This window comes from Chelonoidis abingdonii, chromosome 15, assembly GCF_003597395.2.
Source record: "Chelonoidis abingdonii isolate Lonesome George chromosome 15, CheloAbing_2.0, whole genome shotgun sequence".
NCBI classification, from domain to species: Eukaryota; Metazoa; Chordata; order Testudines; family Testudinidae; genus Chelonoidis; species Chelonoidis abingdonii.
Window position 1 is genome coordinate 23,696,364 of NC_133783.1, and position 20,789 is coordinate 23,717,152.

Consider the following 20,789-nt stretch of genomic DNA (forward strand, 5'->3'; position numbering starts at 1 on the left):
TCACTACTTGTAACAGTGTCCCACTCATAGGTGTGAGCAGCACATTTCATTAGGGTGTGCACCCAGGGAGTCCTGCCTTCACCCCGCCCCCATCCACTCCTTCCCATTTCCTTCCTCCTGACTGCCCCCCTCAGAACCCCCAACCCCCCCTGCTCCTTGTCTCCTGACTGCTCCCTCCTGGGACCAGGGGAGGCTCCAGGCACTAGCACGCCAAGTGCGTGCCTGGAGCGGCAAGCCACGGGGGGCACTCTGCCGGTCGCCGCGAGGGCAGCAGGCAGGTTGCCTTCGGCGGCATGCCTGTGGAGGGTCCGCTGGTCCCGCAGGCATGCCGCTGAATCTGTGGGACCAGGGACCTCCCGCAGGCAAGCCACCGAAGGCAGCCTTCCTGCTGTGCTTGGGGCGGCAAAATACCTAGAGCTGCCCCTGCCTGGGACCCTGCCCCCAGCTGCCCCCCAGGATCCCACTCCCATCTAAGCCTCCCTGCTCCTTGTCCCCTGACTGCCCTCTCCTGAAACACCCCCCCACACTGTAACTGCCTCCCTAGAACCCTACCCCCTACCTACCCTGAGACTGTCCCGATTCTTATCCACACCTCTGCCTCCAGACAGACTCCCTGGACTCCCACGCCTAACCAACTGCTCCCCATCCCCTGACAGGAACCCCAGAACCCCTGATCCATCCAATCTCTCCTGCTCCCTGTCCCCTGACTGCCCTGACCCCTCTCCGCACCCCTGTTTGATGGAATGTAGCGCTCCTGGCATGTGTGGGCTGCTTTCCCCTCCATTATCACTTCCCTTCCCACCCCTGCACTGCCTCCCCCTGTGCCAGACCCCACCTCCTGCTCCCCCATTCNATCCTCTGACCACCCCCTCCAGAGGACCCCCCCCTCTAATCACCCCCAAGACCCCACCAACTAGCCAACTCCCGGTCAGCTGACTGTCCCAACCCCTAGCTGCACCCCCGCCCCTGACAGGCCCCCTGTGACTCCCACGCCCTATCCAACACCCCCATTCCCCATCCCTTGACTGCCCCCAAGACCTTCTGGCCCATATCCAAACCACCACCACCCCCGCGCCCCGGCCTGGCCCCCTTACCACACAGCTGCTCAGAACAGAGTCCCCACGAAATCCTACCCCTTAGGCATCCCCTTGTCCAGCCACATACAGTATCCAGCCACATACAGTTGTCCAGCCACATACAGTATCCCCCCTTCGCTGTAGATAACTTGAGTTATGATTGTATATACTGTAGATGTTGTGAGTTGCTTGACAATGACCAGGAGGCCTTTCTGTTCACATTTGAGTGGGTTGCCTCAGTGGCACAGTGGCTCCCTGAACAGTGGGCCAGTCTCCTAGCACCATATTTGACAGGCAACCAAAAAGCATGATCCTCACCACCTTTGACTTTACATCCGATACGTTCTGGCAATATTTCTGGGGAGAGACACGAGGGGCCAGACTGCACATGGTCATGCAGCAGCTGAAGGACACCTGGTGGTGGTGGCTCTAGCCCAAGCAGCACTCCAGGGTCGAGGTCACCAAATGGGTGATCCTGGAGCAATTAATCACATCCTACCACCACAAGGAAGGGCATTGGTCCTCTGCCTTCAGCTGGAGATCCTGAGCAAAGCGGTTATCTTAATGGAAAACTGTGTGGCCACTGAAAGCCCAGTCTGCCCTTGCTCTCAGAACCCAACCCACAGACTTTGTGGCCAAAAGAGGAACAACCCCCAAATCAAGGAACTTCCCAAGCTGTTGGCCGAGATTGAGTGATAGTCATACCAACAGGATCCCAGGTATTGGTGGTGGTCACCTGGAGCATCAAGGAAGGCCACAGGGTCCACTGGTCTAGTGAGGGAAACCCGGATGTCTGGAAGCCCGACCTTCTTGACAAGTCCCAGAGACTGGCCTAAGCAGTCAGAAATGGGCCAATATTTCACCTGTAGCTACCTCGGCCATCTCTGCCAAGAGTGCACCGTGATGGACTGTGACTTCGGGCAAGTCTGGACCAGGTTGGCTCGTGCTTGGAAACAGTCCTCCAGCAAACTGACGATCCCTGTGGAAATTGATGGGGTACGGGTCCCCATGCTCGTGGACTTGGGCTGCAGAGACTTGTCCGACAAGACCTCATCACCACTCCAAATCTGCATTGGGAAGTCATCTGCTTACAAGGTATCTGCGGGGATGTGAAGCTGTACCCCAGTGCCGGGGCCACCATGACAGTGAACGGTGAGACCAGAACCATGACAGTTGGTCTGGCCTCGAGACTGGACTACCTGGTCATCCTTGTCGGGGGCTGAACAGGATTTATGAAGATTCTATGCACTGAGAACCTTGAGCCAGGCAAACTGAAGTCCACATTCAAGTGGGACCTTCTCAAAGAAACAGGAGAGACATCCAGTAATTCAAACATGGACACTGGGGGAGCCTGGGATGGTAAGCTTGACAGCCCTGACAAGAAGGCAGGCCCTGTTCACCAGCATGGGGAGCATCCACCAAGCTCGAGCACTGACTTTGACTGAGATCAGTGAGAAGATCCTATGCTGAGTTGGGAGTATGAGCAACTGGCCAGCATAAATGGGAGGGTCATGGAGCCCCAATGCAATACCCTTAGACTGAGCTAAAAGGGGACTGTCTATACCAAGTGGACCACGACCCATAGATGCAAGAGTCCCAGACCCAGCTGGTAGTCCCTTTATGCCACAGGCAAACTGTTATGAGGCTCACCCATAACATCCCCGCTGCTGGGCATTTGGGCCACAAAAGGCTGTTGGCCCAAATTTTGGCCTGATTTTTTTGGCCAGGAATCCATTGGCAAGTCAAAGACTTTTGCAACTCCTGCCCACAGTGCCAGCTTATCACTCCACAGGGAGCACCGAAAGCTCTGCTTCTCCCACTACCCATGGTGAGGTTTCCCTTTGAGACGCTCGCCATGGAGGTAGAGGGAATCCTCGAGAGGAGCATGGCCAGTTTCAGGTACATTCTGATGATCCTGGACTATGCTACCTGCTTCCCTGAAGCAATTCCACTCTGTAATACCACAGCCTGGACCATTGCTGTGGAGATATTCAAAGTCTTCGCTTGAATGGTCCTTCCTTGAGAAATCTTGACAGATCAGGGGATGAACTTCACATGAAAGCTGCTTAAACAAGTCTGCAACCTGTTGGGCATTGAGATGACTTGGATGTCTGCTTATTACCCTCAGATGGACAGCTTAGTCGAATGTTCAAATGAACCCTCAAGGGCATGCTTTGGAGATTCTCCCCAAGGGAGCTCCACTACAGGGACCAGCTCATTCCTACTCTGCTACTCGCAATCCAGGGAGTTCCCCAATTTTTAACCAAGCGCTCTTCATTTGAGCTGCTTTATGGGAGGCAGCCATGGGGAATCCTGAACCTGGCAGGTGAGAACTGGGAGCAGGCACCTTCCCTGTCGCAAGGTCTCCTGCAGTATGTCCTCTGACTGTGGGACTGACTCGAGAAGGTGGGGGCCTTTGCATGCAAGAATCTCCACAATGCACAGAAGTCATGGGAGCAGGCTTACAACCAGGAAGCTTGGGGAAAGGGCCTTTGAGCCCAGAGATAGGGTTCCCCTGTTGCTCCTCTCTGAAGTCAAAACTGCTTGCCTGAGAGCAGGGGCCCTACAATGTTATCCTCCAAGTGGGGCCTGTTAACTACAAAACCTGGGAGCCAGACAAAAGAAAAACTACAGATTTATCATTTGAAACACTGATGTGATCAAGAGGGTTTGCTGATTGCCTAATATAGCCCTGAGCCAGAGTTGGGCCTATAGGCCCCAGTCCTGACAGACTTTGAGGAACTCCAAAATTGGTGACACCCTGATTCCCAAACAAAGGAAGCAAGTCAGGAGTCTATTAAAAGCATTCCCCAAGACCTTTATGGCTTGGCCAGGACAGACCACTCTCGACAGCATGTGATCCTGAGAATCCCGAGGAAGATCATCTGAGAGAACACTCAGCCCCTGCTGTGGTGAATGTGAGAGATGGTGGAGAAAGAGGTCTGAACAATGGTAGAACTGAGGGTGATTGAGAAGTCCCAGAGTGAGTGGCGTAGCTCCAGTATTCTGGTCCCTCAGGTTCTGTAGAGACTTTAGAAGGGTGAATACCCTATCAAAGTTTGATGCATACCCAATGCCCCAAGTCAATGAATTGCTTGACTGGCTCAGCAAATCTTGCTAGGTCCTCACAAAAGGGTACTGGCACATTCCGCTGGATAGAGCCTCCAAGAAGACGACAGCCTTTGCCATCCCAGTGAGACTATACCAATTTACCAGGATGCCTTTCTGGCTCCATGGGGTTCCCTTCACCTTCCAGTAGTTTATGGACCACATTTTATGGTCCCATGGCACCTATGCCACCATCTACTTGGACAACATGGTCATGTATAGCAGTAACTGGGAGGATCATCTCAATAAGTGGCGGCCATCCTTCAAGCCTTACACACAGCTGGACTCATGGTGAATCCCAGCAAATGCAAACTAGGCTAGGAGGAGGCCACCTATCTAGGATACATTCTGGAGCGTGGTCAAGTCCACCCCTTGTGGATAAAGTCCAGGCCCTTCATACCTATCCACTGCTGCAACCAAAAAAGTTCCTGTGGTTGGTGGGCTATTACTGCCACTTTGTTCCCAACTTCTCATTGATCCTAGCCCCCTTGACAGAACTTCTGAAGGACAGCACTGACAAGTTCGCTGGACGGAAGACTGCGCTCAAGCCTTCCAGGCACTTAAAGACCTCCTGTGACAACCCATGCTGTTCAGTACTGACTTCTCTCAAGAGTTTGTCCTTCAAACCAATGCCTAAGAAGTGTCTCTGGGAGCAGTCCTCTCCTGAGAAGGGAAGAATAGCACTCCATGATTTACATCAGTTGGAAGCTGTTTCCACACCAGTGCAACTATTCAGTGATTGAAAAGGAGGCCCTCAATGTCAAATGGGCTGCAGAAGCCCTGCAATAGAGCCCCCTTTCCTCTAGTGACTGATCACTGCATACTGCAAAGGAGACCAAACCATGGTTAATGAGGTGGCATCTGATCCTCTTACCATATGCTTTTTCAGTTCAACACTGAACTGGTAAAGGTACACAAACACGATTTCTTTCCCCAGGTGGGGGAAGGTGAATCTCAGTTCCTCGGGGATGGATTTGTATGTGTGTGTGATGAGGTGGAATGGCCTCACTCTTGCACAGAGGGGGCTAACTACCCTGTTGCCTCAGCGAAACCCTTGCAGGAAGCGTGGGGGCGGGGCCAGAAGTATAAGAGCAGGGCCCTGCAGTTATGTTGGAGCCAGACGCCCTTCTCAGGGAGCCAAACTGTCAGCACAGCCCATGACCGGCTGTGGCGAGTGATGACTCCCTGGAGCCAGCTGCTGCCCAGGAGATGGCAAGACCCAGACAGGAAGTGGAGAGTGAGCTGCTTGGTGCAGAGACAAGGAACAAGGTCCTTGATGCTGCGGAACAGAGCCACCAGATGACAGTAAGAATTAACCCAGGAAAATGAGGCATTAACTCAGCTGTGGTGCTTGGAGACAAGGCAGGGACCCCACACTTCCGCACCAACCCTGTGATGAGATAACCTGTCACTTCCAGAGCCCTGGGGTGGGACTCAGTGAAGAAGGGTGGTCCTGGGTCTCCGTACCTCTGGCCCTCCACTCAGAGCTGGATAAGCACTCACCCTAGGCCCATAGGCCTGAGACACTGACTGCTTGAATACTCAACCCTTAAGCCCGAAGGACTGATCCACTGACTGTCTGCTCTGCATGTCCACATCTCTCCTCTGTCCAGGGGACCTGAGCTACCACTTGCTCAGTGACTCAGCTGCAAGCCCGGGTGCCCGAAAGACTAACTCGGCATAAGTATCAATTCTCCAGAGCTGCCAAAGGGGACCATCCCTACCCTGAGACACAGAACCCCTACAGGATCCAATAGTATCTCCTGAGGGGAAAAACCATGATTACGCTAGGAAAGGGTCACTTACCAAGCAAAATGGTGGACTCTGGATTCTGATCCTGAATGAGCCTGTAGCAAGGCAGCCTGATTCCCAGCTGCCCTGGAGAGAGATGAGCCCCTCTGGACGCCAAAGAGGGCAGAGCCAGGGGAGCTTGCACCCGCCCGCAGAGGTCAGGGAGCAGGACAGGAAGTACAAAAGCCCAACCCCAAAGCTCACTAGAGGCCTGGCCGCCGGAGAAGCCAGACACCTGTGGCCTAGCTCCTGGTGGGGAGACTCCTGCAGTCTGTGAGCGACCTGCGGACTGGCCAGACCAGCCGAGGCCTGATGCCGACCAGACCCCGGAGAAGCTGTTAAGCCTGCCTGTGGCAAGCTACCCAGAGGAGCTGCCAAGCCTGCCGCTCGCCAGGTATCCTGAGGAGCCCATGGTGCTTGATTCCGTGGAGGACACCGTCCAGATGCAGATACCTCTAGAGGGGGAGGTAGGAAGTAGCCCGGGGGCAGCCGACCCTAGTCTGGCTGCAGCACATCCAGAGCCGATGTCAGTGTGTTGCGGTCAGGATCCCCACTGACACAGTAGCAGGTCTTCTACTGCTGCTAGGGCCCCGGGCTGGGACACAGTGGAATGGGTGGGCCTGTGTCCCCCCTGCCATCCAATGTGCGGGTGGAAGTCTCCCCCTCTCCCTGGTCCTTCAGAGCTAGGACCTGGGACTCCTAAACCTATTTATTTGCTCAGCCCTTGCTTGAGGGCTTGAGCCCGACTATTTGATGCCCTGCCAGGCTAATTCCCCAATTCACCAGACTGAAGTAGTGAGGCGGCCTGGTTCCCAGTCGCCCCGCAGGGGATGAGCCGCGGCCGAACCCCTCTACAGAGCCCCCCACACAACTTGTGCTTCAATCAACTCAGCTAAAAATTAGGTTCTTTAAAATGTACAGACTTCACTGAAACCTGGATAGTGTATCTGAGTTGTACTTTCTTGTGAGGAAAAGCATATTTTGAAGTGTCTAACTAGCTATCTTCAAATGTAACAAAGCAGCCTCCTGCTACCCTCATCCACTTATTTTAAAACCAGTAACATATAAATGGAAAACAGAATCAAGTGCTGCATTTCGCGCGCGCGCCTGTGTGTGTGTGTGTGTGTGTGTGTGTGTGTGTGTGTGGCCACCTAATCACCTAATCTCAGTGCATGCGTTTTGTGTGCCATGGAAGTAGACAAGCTGAATTTAGCTGTCCCATCCAGTCACAGTCCCCTGTTGATTTCAGGAAACCTGCAGGGATTGGATCATTGTGTTGAGCAGCACAAAGTTTCTTTTCTTCCTCTGACCTCCTGGGGGTGCTCTCAGCTCCTCTCTCAAATTACAGTGTGCATTATCTCAGTGAAATTTCCTGTGTATGCAACTCTCTTGCTCCTTCTGTCTCAGCGTTGCTCAGAGTGCGTGTGTAAGACACAGGAGAGAAAAATCCTGGAGAAGGGCTAGCTCCAATTTCAGTGAGTGAAGATGGATGTTTACCACAATCATGCAATGGACGGCATGTGGAAGGGCTGGGTGCTGCTCATCGCTCTCTACCTGGCTTTCTACCAAGGTAAAATCAGATTGGTTTTCCTCTCCCCAAAAAGGACAGGAAAGGAAAACCTAATTTTCTATCCACTCTCTGTATCCACCCTCTTTTTGTTTGATCAGAAGTCAAAGGAATTCCAGTGTAAGTAGATGTGTGTTATTTACTTTCTCATCTTCCTCCCTGTGTTAAGGTTCAAGGGAGATTTCTCAAACTCTTGAGGAAGGGGCTCTCTTCAGGGGATGGCTAAAGAGTGCTGTTTATGAGAGGGTAAGAAGGGGAGCTGTTATGTTTGTTAAATTCTGCTTTCCTGCAATTATTGTCCTTTCTTTTCCTTCACTTTGAACTAATTTGTGCATCAGAACAAAGCCAAGTGATAAACAAAACAACAGCATTGGTCCCATAAAGGGATATCGAGAATGTGCAGAGATGAAGGGCTAGATTATTTTCTATTTGCTGCTTAACCCCAGCTCTTTTGAGATGTAAGCACAGCACATTTGCCCTGGGTTCTAGGTGAACAGAGTCTTTCATTATTAACAGAGTGGCAGATAGAGGCAGTTTGTTTGAGTTCAAAAAAGACCATCTTTGTCGTGTATAGAGATGCTCATCTTTGCTGTCATTACGGCGCATGTGTTTGTGTGCACACGTTAGGAAGCTGTCACTTCTGCCTGCTTCTCTGGGCATACAGGGCACCAACCAGAGTGGACTTTGGATTGATTTATTAAAACTGTGTGCTCCCCAGTTTTCAGAAACTGAGCCGTTGAGAGATCACTGTTGGGCTCTGAAGTTTTCCCTACGCCAATAGTCTTGAGTATTTCCAAGTAAGTTGGATACCAGCCAAGCTGTCAGCCTTCAGCTGCTGCTCTGGTGCCCTCAGCTGGTCTCGAATCAGGGTCACTTATCTCATGCGTGATGTCTCATGGCCTTTGCTGAACACAGAGAAGAGAGTTTTGTAATTGGGGCTTTTGATGTCTGCAAGTAAAAGTTGCTCAGTGAAAATTAAAGACAGAACAGGTTAACAAATAAAGGGCTACAAGCTGAAAGTGGGGTTCTATAATGATGCCTGAAACTGCAGGGAAATGATTGTGTGGGACATGATGCTCTGATCCTAACACACACCCCCTGCTCTGTTGCTGCCAATGTGACCTAAGGAAAAATCCACCTTGACTCCAAATCTGGCAATCAGCTTAACCCTGGACAGCCACAAATGTTTGTTTCATATAAAGAAGAAAAAAACCTCATGTTCTTTCCTCCCCCCCCTCGCACACCTCATCTCCCATTTACTGGTTACTGGCTGGCAGATTTATTGATGGCTGTGGTGTGTAAAAGGAGAAATCTGCCACAAAATAGGTCTTTTTAGTCAGACAATAATTGCTAAGAACTCCTATGATTTGGGGTGATAACTGTTGTTGTTTCTGCATGCCACACACCAGAGCCTCCTTGCATCCCTCTCATTACCCTCTGTAAACACTCTGTGCCTCCCTCTCATCCCCCTCTATTTCAAGGGCTCTCTACATTGCCACCCCTTCTCTTATGCTAGGGACTCTGTGTGCCCCCCAATTCTCCTCTCCCTGCCATACCAGGGTTCCCAGTTTTCCTCCCTGTGCCCGAACTCTGTGTGTATTATTTCCCCTGATACACACACACTCCTATTTCTTTTCTTTCTGTCTGGGAAATAAGTAATTCAGAGAGTCAACATTTTTAAACTGTATTGAAAAGAAGGGCAGAGCTGAGATGGGGTACTTTTATGCTGGAAGGTGTTCAAAGAACCAGATGATGGCAGCTTTTATCTATAGCAGGGATCGGCAACCTTTCGCATGTGGCCCGCCACAGGGTAAGCCCCGTGGCTGCCAAGCCGGTTTGTTTACCTGCCACGTCCACAGGTTTGGCTGATTGCAGCTCCCACTGGCCACAGTTCGCCACTCCAGGCCAATGGAAATGGTGGAAAGTGGCAGCCAGCACATCCGTTAGCCCACGCCACTTCCTGCAGCCCCCACTGGCCTGCAGCAGCGAACCCATGGCCAGTGGGAGCCATGATTGGCCGAACCTGTGGATGTGGTAGGTAAACAAACCGGCCCGGCCACCAAGGTGCTTACCCTGGCGAGCCACGTGCCAAAGGTTGCTGACCCCTGATCTACAGACAAATTGAGAAATGACATTGAGTTGAGTGCAAGACTTCGCTTTGCTCAGCCAATAAAGGCAAAAATCCAGAAACTTTATGCAGCTGGCTGGAAATTGATCAGATACTGGCATACATCAGTAAATGCAAGATCAGGCCATAGAGTTGCCATGCTTTTTAGTTCCAAACTATGCCAGTCAGACCAGTGGAGTGCTGGGATGTGGATGAGAGTGTAACACAGAACATGCAGGAGACTGGAATTCAGGAGTAGAGCTGGCAGATGTCAGAAAAGGCAGGGACACAGTCTCTAGCCTCGAGCCTATAACTATTATACATAAGCCCCTTCGTTTTCAGTTTAAACCGATTTTTACCAATAAAATCCCAGGTTTGACTGAAAACAAAGAGACCTAATTATACAGCATACTTCCACTAAACCTAATATGTGATTGTTAGGTTGTCTAAGCCACAGCTCTACCTCTCTACCTTGTTTTATCAATCTCAATGCTACTGCTCAGGCTCCTCTGCCTGCAGCACCTTGTTGTTTCATACTAACAACAAGGTGCTGCAGACAGAGGAGTCTAAGCAGTAGCATTGTGAAATCAGAGGTAACTCAGCCAGTCATCACTGATTCCCTCCAGAAACCTTAACCCCAACGTTAAACCCTAACCCTGCTGCCTTCATGGTCATCTCTCCCCTTGGTGCCCATTTGGTGCTACATAGGGTTGTCAGCTTTCTAATTGCACAAAACTGAATAGCCTTGCCCCTCCTCCTGCCCCATCCCTACCATAAGGCCCTGCCCCCACTCACTCCATCCCCCCTCCCTCCGTCACTTGCTCCCCCCTACACACACTCACTTTTCACTGGGCTGGGGCAGGGGGTTGTGGTGTGGGAGGGGGTGAGGGCTCCAGCTGAGGGCGCAGGCTCCAGGGTAGGGCCAAAAATTAGGGGTTCAGGAGGGGGCTCCAGGCTAGGGCAAGGGGCTGAGGTGTGGGAGGAGGTGCAGGCTCTGGAGTGGGCTGGGGATGACAGGTTTGGGGTGCAGGAGGAGGTGCAGGGTGTGGGAGGGAGTTTGAGTGTGAGAGGGGGTTCCGACCTGGGACGGGGGGTTCAGGGTGCTGGCTCCAGCCGGGTGGTGCTTACCTCAGATGACTTCTGGTTGGTGGCACAGCGGGGCTAAGGCAGCTTCCCTGCATGGTATGTGTTGCCTGTGGTCCACCCCTGCAGCTCCCATTGGCTTGGTTCCTGGCCAATGGGAACTGCAGAGCTGGCGCCAGGGGGAGCACACGGGAGCATCACTGATTGCTTCTGCGCCTAGTGTCTGGACGTGCTGGCTGCTTCCGGGGAGCTGTGCACAGCCAGGGCAGGCAGGGAGCCTGCCTTAACCCTACTGTGCTGGCAACTGGACTTTAAACAGCCCGGTCAGCAGTGCTGACCGGAGCAGCCAGGGTCTCTTTTCGACCAGGCGTTTCGGTCAAAAACTGGATGCCCAGCAACCCTAGTGCTGCAGGCAGAGGAATTTCTATAGATGAAATAAAACTGTTTTGACTGGGCAAAGATAAAAGAATTTGCCAGAGCCAGCCAGGAGTGGTGTGGAAATCTCCAGCCTCACTCCTACTCAGCCAGTATTGCTCCTGATTTAAAGCAGCTGAATACTAGTGCAATCTTCAGGTCCTGCACTCTCCAACACTCATGTCAAACCACTTCAGTCCTGGCCTGCAGTTTCATTTGCTGACTCATTCCAGCCAATGGGATTGAACCATGCAAAGAACCTGGAAGGAGTGCTTAATGACAGACTGAGTTACCATTGAGGTCACAATGAAGCACCAAATGGGCACTGTGTGGAAATCAGACTTTTCCCATGTTCCAGTTTCCTCATTGTCACCAAAAATCAATGGAATTCTCTCCCACTGACACCTAGAATGTTCCCTGACATTTTGGAATTAATTGGACTTTGCCTTTAAAAGTTATCTCATTACAGGCAGACAAGCGCCACTGAGCTGAGTGTTAGACCTCACTTTGCTCAGCCAATAAACTGAGCAGTCTGTACAGTGCCCAGCAAGCTAGGGACCTGTTTCTGACTGGGGCTTCTGGGTGTTAATATGGCACCAGTAATAATGTTATTCTGGTGAAAGAGGGATGGTTGCCCGCCCTTGTGGAAATTGCCAATTGTACCTTCCTCTGGACACATTTACGTGGATGTTTAAGCAATCAAAGAAAGAAAGATTTTCAAACCTAAACAGAAATTAAAACTAGTCCTTGATTGTAACATCACACTTCTTACCTGTACCTCTAAGGCAGAGGTTCTCAATCTAATTACCATATACAGCTCTTTGTGTGTTATGTGGGCCACATCCATACAATATATATAATATCTGTATGGCCCTGAGGATGTCACATAGACTCATAGACTCGTAGGTCAGAAGGGACCAATATGATCATCTAGTCTGGGCCACAGCTGTGTGCTGATTGGGCCCCAGGTTGAGAACCAAGGTAACTTTTCTGCTGTTCACTCTCTGGTCATGGCCTTTCAGAGCACAGACATCCTGTTTTGGGCTCAGGTTCTTGGGATGCCCCTGCAAACATTGTTCTTTCAAAGGTGTGTTATGCCAACACTCAGACCTCCTGCAATTCAGTATTAGTATCACCCTGCCAGGCATTCAGACATTCTGCACAGAACAGATTAGTGGAAGGGCAGGTTGCAGAACATTGGTTAGGACAGGAATGGACCTGGAGTGTCCACCACTCTGTGGGTGAGGATGGGGGTACAGAGAGACTACCCAGCTGATGGCACCCTTTGCTACTAAAGGGGGTGAAGATAGCATTATACAAGGGGCAAAAAATGGAAGGGAATCCAGGGTAGTGAAGCTCTGCTTATAGTGTCTTGTGTAGAGTAAAATGCACTTTACTGTGGGCCTGATCCAAAGCTCACTGAAATCAAGGGGAGTCTTTGCAATGTCTTCAGTGGGTTTTGGATTAGGCTCTACGTGAGGGATTCACTTATTTTAGCCATCTAAATATTGGAGCTAAACATAAGGTCGCATTTAAAGTAATATGCTAATTCAAGTTTATTATTATTTATCTTCGGTAGTGCTCATGATGGGCTGGATGCTTTTCAGACAGATGAGAAGAGACAGTCCCTGTCCTGAGGGGATGCCAGTCTAAGGGCTTGTTTGCAGAGCCCTGCAAATCTGCAGATATCCACGGACCATATCTGCAGATTGCATGCGGATGCAAATTTTGTATCCCTGCAGGGCTTTACTCATTTATACAAATGGTGCACAGCAAGCTCAACTCTAAATCTATCCTGACCCAGCCTACCACACAGTAAGCGAGTGCCCTTGTGGACTCTGCTGCTGCGCACTAAAACTTCCATAGTGCACTTTATTCAACTCGTGTTTCAAAGTGGGATAGATTAAAGCACACAACAGGACTTTCAGTGTGGGGGCAGCAGGATTCCCAAAGGCAGTCAGTGCACAGTACGCTAGAACAAGGCAGATTACACCTCAGCTTGCTGTGCCTTAATTTCATACAGACAAGCCATAAGAACAGACAGAGCTTTGAGGAAGGACCAAGAAAGCCAGGGATGTAACCGTATGCTCCGGGTGTCCCTAAACCTCCAACTGCCAGAAGCTGGGACTGGACAACAAGGGATGGATCACTCGAAATTGGCCTGTTCCCTTCCTTCTCTCTGAAGCATCTGCCACTGGCCACTGTCAGAGACAGAATACTAGGCTCAGTGGACCATTGGTCTGATCCAGCCTGGGCGTTCTTATGCTCTAATGGCAAAGGGATCTCTGTCTAGAGCCAGGCAAATAAAATTTTTTTTTTGGCAGTTTAAAAATGTCCAAAAAATTTCAGGGTGGACAGAAAAAGAAATGAATTGAAAAGTTTTAAAAATGTAATTCAGATGAAATGGAACATTGTGTTTGCCTGAAATGAAACATTTTGTTTCAGTTTAGAGCATTTTAAAATATCTGACATTGAAAAAAATAAAATTACTGGAAATTTTGAAAGAAAAGCTAGTTTCAAACCAAAAATTAAAAAAAGTTTGTTTCAAAATTTTCAAAACAAGACATTTAGATTTTTGGGGATTTTTTTTAGGGTTTTTTACAAGGATAATTTGGTAAAGCCAACATGAATTCACAAAACATTTTTGTATAATTGAATCTGCACTTTTTGCTGAAAAAATAGGATTGGTCACAAAATTTTGCCCATCTCTTTTTCTGTCACAAAGTCAATTAGATTCCATCTCGAGCTCATGCGATTTTCTTTGTGAAACCCCAAAAGAAGTAGCACTCATGAGTTCTAAATATATCACACACTTGAATATGGTCACGTTTGCTATTGCTCATTAACCTTTCAGCAAGCCATGCCTGGGCAGCATTATGACTGAAGGTAGCACTTCAGGTGGAAACAATGAGAAAGTTAGTGGTTTCACATGTAGTTTCAGCAGAGTTTCACTTCGAATTTTTTTCTTGGAACCCGAGACGAAGCAAAACTAAAAGATGAGGCCACCAGTGACACAGCCCACGGAAAATTCTATGCTAGGCCACAGAGAGCATCTTGTGGATTTGGTGCATTTCTGCTGATGAATTTACACAGGATTCTAAGTTTTGGTTGCTGGGTTTCTTCTGAAAGTGGATTGATGCAGTGAAGGAATGGACGGGTAAGGTTCTACGGAGCGCTAAGTGAGGTTCTATGGCCTGCAATGTGCAGGAGGTCAGACTAGGTGATCATGTTGGCCCCTTCTGGTCTTAGAGCCTATGAGTCAATAGGCATATTAAAAGAATAGCTCTACAGTGACCATCTGCACTGTGAAAATGACTAATAGTTGACAATGGTATCAACAATGGTTCTTCCCCGGCCCTTCCAAGCAATTTTAAAAACAAACAGTTTAGCTGCTAGTGTAGATGGGTCAAACCTATCAACACAGTCTCACTTGCTGTAATGATTTGGTCCAATCTACGCTGGCAGCTGATCTGTATTCAACACAATTGAGAGGAGGCCACAAGAGGCATTGTCAAAACAAGATGCTTTTCCTAATGTAGATGCGTCCTAACAGAAGTCTGAACTCCCCACATTTATCTCACTGGGATGGAAACTCTGAAGTCCAATGATAAATTAAGACAGTATTGCGACATTCATGAAAATGTACAGCCTGGGTACAAAATGTACCTGCCTACCCTTACTGTCGTGATCAGAAGGTGCATAATAGTTTTCCCTCCCCCACTAACAGCAAAGAGAGAGCACCCCTCCTCTCCCTGGCTAGGCAAAGCACTGCTTTCTCGCAGTTCCTCCTCCTTGGCTGGTGGGCTAAGGGATCTCCATCCTCTTTTTAAAATCTACTTCAACCACTGGTCATGGAGAAGATGATAATGAAAAAACTGATGATGTTTTACTCAATTGTTACAAAAATAAATAAATAAAATATTGTATTTACCCGCTCTGGGAAAGTTAGTGAGAATGTTGCTATACTGATGCTGGGAGAGAAGGGAATAGCAAAGAACAAGGGGGATTGAAAAGGGAAAAGCTTTGGAAGATCTCTTAGAGGGCATAGAAATTCTCAGAGAAATGAGGGGAGGAGCTTTCATTTGTTTAAACAAAATTCTAGATAAAATAAAATAATTTTATTTTAAGAAATTCAACAGTGGTACAAAGTTATTTAAGTGACCTTAGGGTTCTCCTCTGCATTTTGCTTATTTTCTTAAAGACATCCTGCAAATTTAGACCTGAATAGTGAGGAGAAATCATGCCTTCTTTGATGTCCCCAGGATGCTTGCATCATTCTCCTTGCATTGGCTCACCACAGATTGCAGGAACACGGAACTAGATTACACAACTAATGACACAAAGCTGTATGTTGGTTGGGGTCAGGCAAAACTATTCGGACCGAAATGCTGGAGGTGAAGTGGGATTTAGCTTGGTCTACTATGGTGCTAGTTATCTGCTAAGAGAAGGGCTCCCTGCAAGCGGACAAAAGCAAAGGTCATTTTGTGCCCTTACTTCTAAAACTAGGTCTGAGTAGGGGTTAGTGAAAGCCACAGATCCGCCCCTGCTATGTTTGTGTCAGATCTACCACCTGCACTGATTCCAGTGGAAAGTCCTGATTAGGATGGGGCAGCACAACACTCTATCAGCTAGGCCTTCTGCGCCATCAAAACCTCCTGAAATCTCTGTGACGCCAATGCCATGTCAAGATATCACAACATGATTTGGTACCACATGATACTTTGATAAGAAAAATTAGAACAATATAAAATTAACATGGCACACATTAGATGGATTAAAAACTGGCTAACTGATAGGTCTCGGAATGTAATTGCAAACAGAGAATTCATGTCGATCAGATGTGTTTCCAGAAGGGTTTGCAGGATTGATTCTTGAACCTACACTATTTAATATTTTTATCAATGACCTGGAAGAAAACATAAAACCATCACTGACAAAGTTTGCAGATGACACAAAAATTGGGAGAGTGGTAGATAATGAAAAGGATAGGTCATTGACCCAGAGCAATCTGGATCGCTTGATAAACTGAGTGCAAGCCAACAATGTGTGTTTTAATATGACTAAATGTAAATGTATACATCTAGTAACAAAGAATGCAGGCCATACGTACAGGATAGGGATTCTATCCTGGAAACAGTGACTCTGAAAATGATTTGTGTGGGGGATAATCCTGTGAACAAGAGATCCCAGTTTTATTTTGTCCCCCAAAGAACTAATGCAGTCCTTGGATTCACAAACAGGGGAAGGGGTAGAGACGTTATTTTATCTCTAAATTTGACACTGGTGCAACTGCTATGGGAATACTGTGTCCCGTTGTGGTGCCCACAGTTAAAGGGGAATGTTGATAAACTGGAGAGGGTTCAAAGAAGAGCCACAAGAATGATTAAATGATTAGAAGACATGCCTCATAGTGATAGACTCAAAAAGCTCAATCTATTTAGTTTAACAAAGAGAAGGTTAAGGGGTAACTTGATTACAGACTATAAGAATCTACATGAGGAATACTATTTAATAATGGGCTCTTCAGCTGAGCAGAAAAAAGTATAACAAGATCCAGTGGCTGGAAGTTGAAGCTAGACAAATTCAGACTGGAAATAGGGCATATATTTTTAATGGTGAGAGTAATTAACTTTTGAAACAATTTACCAAGGGTTATGGTAGATTCTACATCACTGACATTTTTTAAATCAAGATTGGATTTTTTCTAAAATATATGTTCTAGGAATTATTTTGGAGAAGTTAAATGGCCTGTGTTATATAGGAGGTCAGACTAGATGATCACAATAGTCTTTTCTGGCCTTGGAATCTATGAATCTATGTCAAGACAATTTAGTTCAGAAGGAGGATGTTTGATAAGTGGTAGGCCACGAAGGTGGGACTAGTTTCTATCTGTAGATTGTTTTATTTGTTCAGTCAACAGGAACTGATTGAAAATAGTAAAATGATTTATCAGAAAAAATTGAAATTTCCAAATTATTTCCATGTTATAAAATTAAAAATGGACCAATTTTCCATTTTGTGAAAATTGTCCATGATTTTATTTTACTGACTTTTAATCAAAATCTTTACAGAATGCTTTGTTTACTAAAAACTGTGTTTTCTCACTGAAAACTGGGGTTTTGATAAACAAAAACATTTTAAAATTATTTTAATTTAAAAAATTGATTTAAAACATTGAGAAAACAACATTTTATAACATTGACAAACTTTTTTTGTGAAAAACTAATTTTAGAAAAGACAAAAAAACCTTTTTGTATGAAAAAATTTGAGCTGTGGCTCCTTTGGTGCCTTTTCATTGTCTAATCTGTTCAGTGTGATGGATATAACTGTGGATGTATATGTACTTTCAGGTGCTAGGCTGCGTCCTTTCTGTTTGCATGGGGCCTTTAACTCCAAATGAGGAGGGAAGGCAGGAGAAAAGTCAGGGCAATGAGATGGATGGAGGCAAGCAAGAATTGTTCCACCAGTCACTTAGGATTGTTTGAAATATTAAGGTACCAAATATACACTTAGAGGGAGCTATAATAGAGACAAGGGGAGAGTGATTGGATGTTTGAATATACATGAATCTTTGATGCCACATGGAAGAGAGAAGCATGATAAAAGACTGTTTATCTGTACAGTGTGGATGACATTTGTTAATCAGTTGAACTGTAAAGGGAATTATCCTCATTAGTGAGGCCATGCATCATTTTGGGGAGAGAACACCAATTATAATAGTGTTTCCTAAAGACTACGCCTTGTGTTACTGGAACAGAGAGAATGCAAAGAATACCAGTGCTACCAGCTGCCATTTTCCCCTCCCCCAGTCTTATCACACGATCCATTAGATAGCTTTAAAGAACTCCCCTTTGAGCTTAGAAAAGAGAAGGAAAATACATAAAGCCAAATACTGTGGGCGGCGGGTGAACCCCCCCCCTTAGCAGAGGCTAGCCCCGCAGCCCCACCCATTCTGCATTAGGCCCCACCCTCCACGGCAGGCGCCCACGGCTGGTCCAAGTCCCAGGCCAGCCAGCCGACTCCAGCTGCACCGGCTGGCTGGTCCAAGCAGCCCCAGCCCCAGCCCTGGCTGGCCAGCCAAAGCAGCAGCCCTACCCTCTGGCCAGTCTGAACAGCCCCAGTCCAGTGGCCTGTGGCAGCAGCTGCAGCCAGGAAAGGCTCTGCCTTCCCTGGCCTATTATACCCACCACCCCATGGCAAATACTTCACATATATGGTAACCTCTGCCCCGCACGACTGCTGGCACAGGATCTCTTACCAAATATGTGGGTTGTGTTTATTTTCCACCACTGTAGATGGGTTCCATGAAATCCTGTGCGTGAAGCAAGAGTGTTTTAAGATGCAGAGTAGGCAAAAGTATGTACTTTCTCTTCAGTATTTAAAAATATACAAACCAAAAAAAAGCCACCCACACACAAACACTACGTGGACTTCCCTAATTCTCCGCATAGACAAGTGTCAGAAAGTGCTTAGGCAGATCCTAGCAGTGCAGTGACTATATAGGCAAAAACAGCAAGTTAAACGTGCTCAACAATAGCTCAGACCTAGCCTTGGACATTATAACTTTTCTTACTCAGTAAGGGAGCATTGGGCAGGGCACTGGGGCAGACATTCACTCCTTAAAATAAAATGCCACAAGATCTATAATAAGTGACAAAGATCTGTAATGTCCACCTAGACAGCAGCCACTGAAAGGTAGGCAGACGAGATGTTGCCTCATCTGCAGGATGGCACCTCAAACAGTGCAACACCCCAGTAGTACTGTAATGCAATGTCCATATGAGATATAAGCCCAGCTGCTGGACTCAGCTTCCCAGTCCATAGGTGAGAGCTTCCAACACCAAAGATTCCACCTGTGATCACTGATTCATAGGAGAGAAGGACAGAAAATCCCTGCTAGAAAATCCCCATCCAGTCCATTCCACATGCTGGCAACGCAGAGTGCTCTGTCACAGGGCTGACTCTTCTAGATGGAGTGGCCATCCATTTCTCAGCCTCTAGGAACTGCTGTTCAGTGCAAACCCAATCATGATATTATGGCTGTATCCACTGTGTGCAAAGAGAGAAAGCCATGGCATGAGTCCCTCTGATGCGGGGTCTCACAGTTTGATGGTCCAGCTTTAAAGGGGGAAAATTGGCGGGGATGAGCGGCACTCCTCTGATTTTCAGGGGACCTTATTAGGGAGGTAAGAAATACAAAGAATCCCATGGGACGCTAGTCAAAGGTGTTGCAAGTGCAGTTTCCTCCAATAGACTTCTACCTTAGTCCCCGGAGGCCCCTTTTGTACTGAGATCTTATGGAATCAGGATTAAGAACCACTCTTCGACATTTGCACAAAAATATCCAGTGTCCTAGCTACTGAGATCAGCACTCAGAGACCCACCCAGAAATTTCACTGTATCAGAGCCCCTCTGACTTTATTTCCCCCACTCCCTGCGTTGTCTGCTGAAATTTAGAAAAAATAGTATGAGAATAAAAGTAAATAATACACTTAAACGATTCAGGTGCACCAAGAGGTTCAGAGTCCAACAATGTTCTAAATACAACAAGTAAAGGACAAAAACTGAAAGACTTTAAGGGTATTTTTCACTTCCATCTGTCCAAGATCAATTCTGCTATTTGAGCTGGAGGTCTGTTATTGGCTGAGAAAGTCACATGGCCCTGCATAGGTTAACATTAGTTCTGCGTTAGAAATTAAGTTCCTAGTCTAGAACGTAATTTTCAAATTCTATTTGAACAAGGCTTGTCTGTCTTCTGAGTGGCTAGGTAGTATGTATACCAAGTGAACTTGAGCCTGTTTCAATCCTGAAAGACTTCTGGAGTACTTTGGAGCAATGTGTTTCATTGGCTCCTGCAAGTACATCAAATGAAAAACTTCAAATCAAATAAAGATGGAGCCAACAGAACAACAGGATGTAACTGAAGTGAGAGAACATTTTGTCCTCACACCACCATCATAGCTGTAACAAATTAAACCCCAGAGACACCTCACCAAGTGTTCCCCCTTTATCAAAAGTTTCAAAAATACAATAAAGAAATTCTTTTTTCTCTCTCTCCAAAGAAATCCTTTTTTCTCTCTCTCCGGTTTTTGAAGGAGCCTCTGGGGATATAGTGCTTCTGGGACAGTGGGCTGGCTGGAGGCTCAGGCAGAACCTAGGTGGGCACCGTTCCAGTCTTCCTCCACACGTTTGCATGTGCACTGCAGTATTGACCTACAGTACCCAGCCTCACCGTGTCAGTCATGGTACCTCACAGATTTGCCAGTTTACCACTACCTGACCTGTAGCACCCTAGGTATTCCAGTCCTGGGTCCCCACCCAACTTTGCTCATATACCTTAATCCTGACATTCATCACCTTGCAAGCCCCAAAAAGAGCTCTGCTAATATACCTCAGTTTGGAGCTACAAACATTCCCTGCTGTTCCTTTGCTGGGCCTCTACTGAGCACAATTTTCAGTAAACAATGATGAGGGATTTCCAGACTCTGCAGAGAACAACTTCTCCCTTTACGGAATTTGAGTGTCAGACTGTGCCACCTCTGCCTTTAGAGAAAATGGAAAACACAAGCAGTCTTGCATAAACAGGGTGAGATTAAAAAACAGTCTGATCTTGGGGTGGGGGTGAGGACATAAACGGTTACTA

At 47.6% G+C, this 20,789-nt stretch overlaps 2 protein-coding genes across 3 annotated transcripts in view; one reads left to right on the top strand and one right to left on the bottom strand.

Moving 5' to 3' along the window:
- The window catches only part of CDH23 (cadherin related 23), a 508,967-nt gene that overhangs the window by 55,283 nt on the left and 432,895 nt on the right, over window positions 1-20,789 (bottom strand). The gene's annotated exons all lie outside the window — the stretch shown is intronic.
- Window positions 7,341-20,789, top strand: part of VSIR (V-set immunoregulatory receptor) — a 42,675-nt gene continuing 29,226 nt past the window's right edge. Inside the window, exon 1 of the mRNA XM_032788063.2 lies at window positions 7,341-7,545. Coding sequence (XP_032643954.1) covers window positions 7,461-7,545 — 85 coding nt within the window. The 5' untranslated portion in view covers window positions 7,341-7,460. The remainder of the gene's footprint in view (window positions 7,546-20,789) is intronic.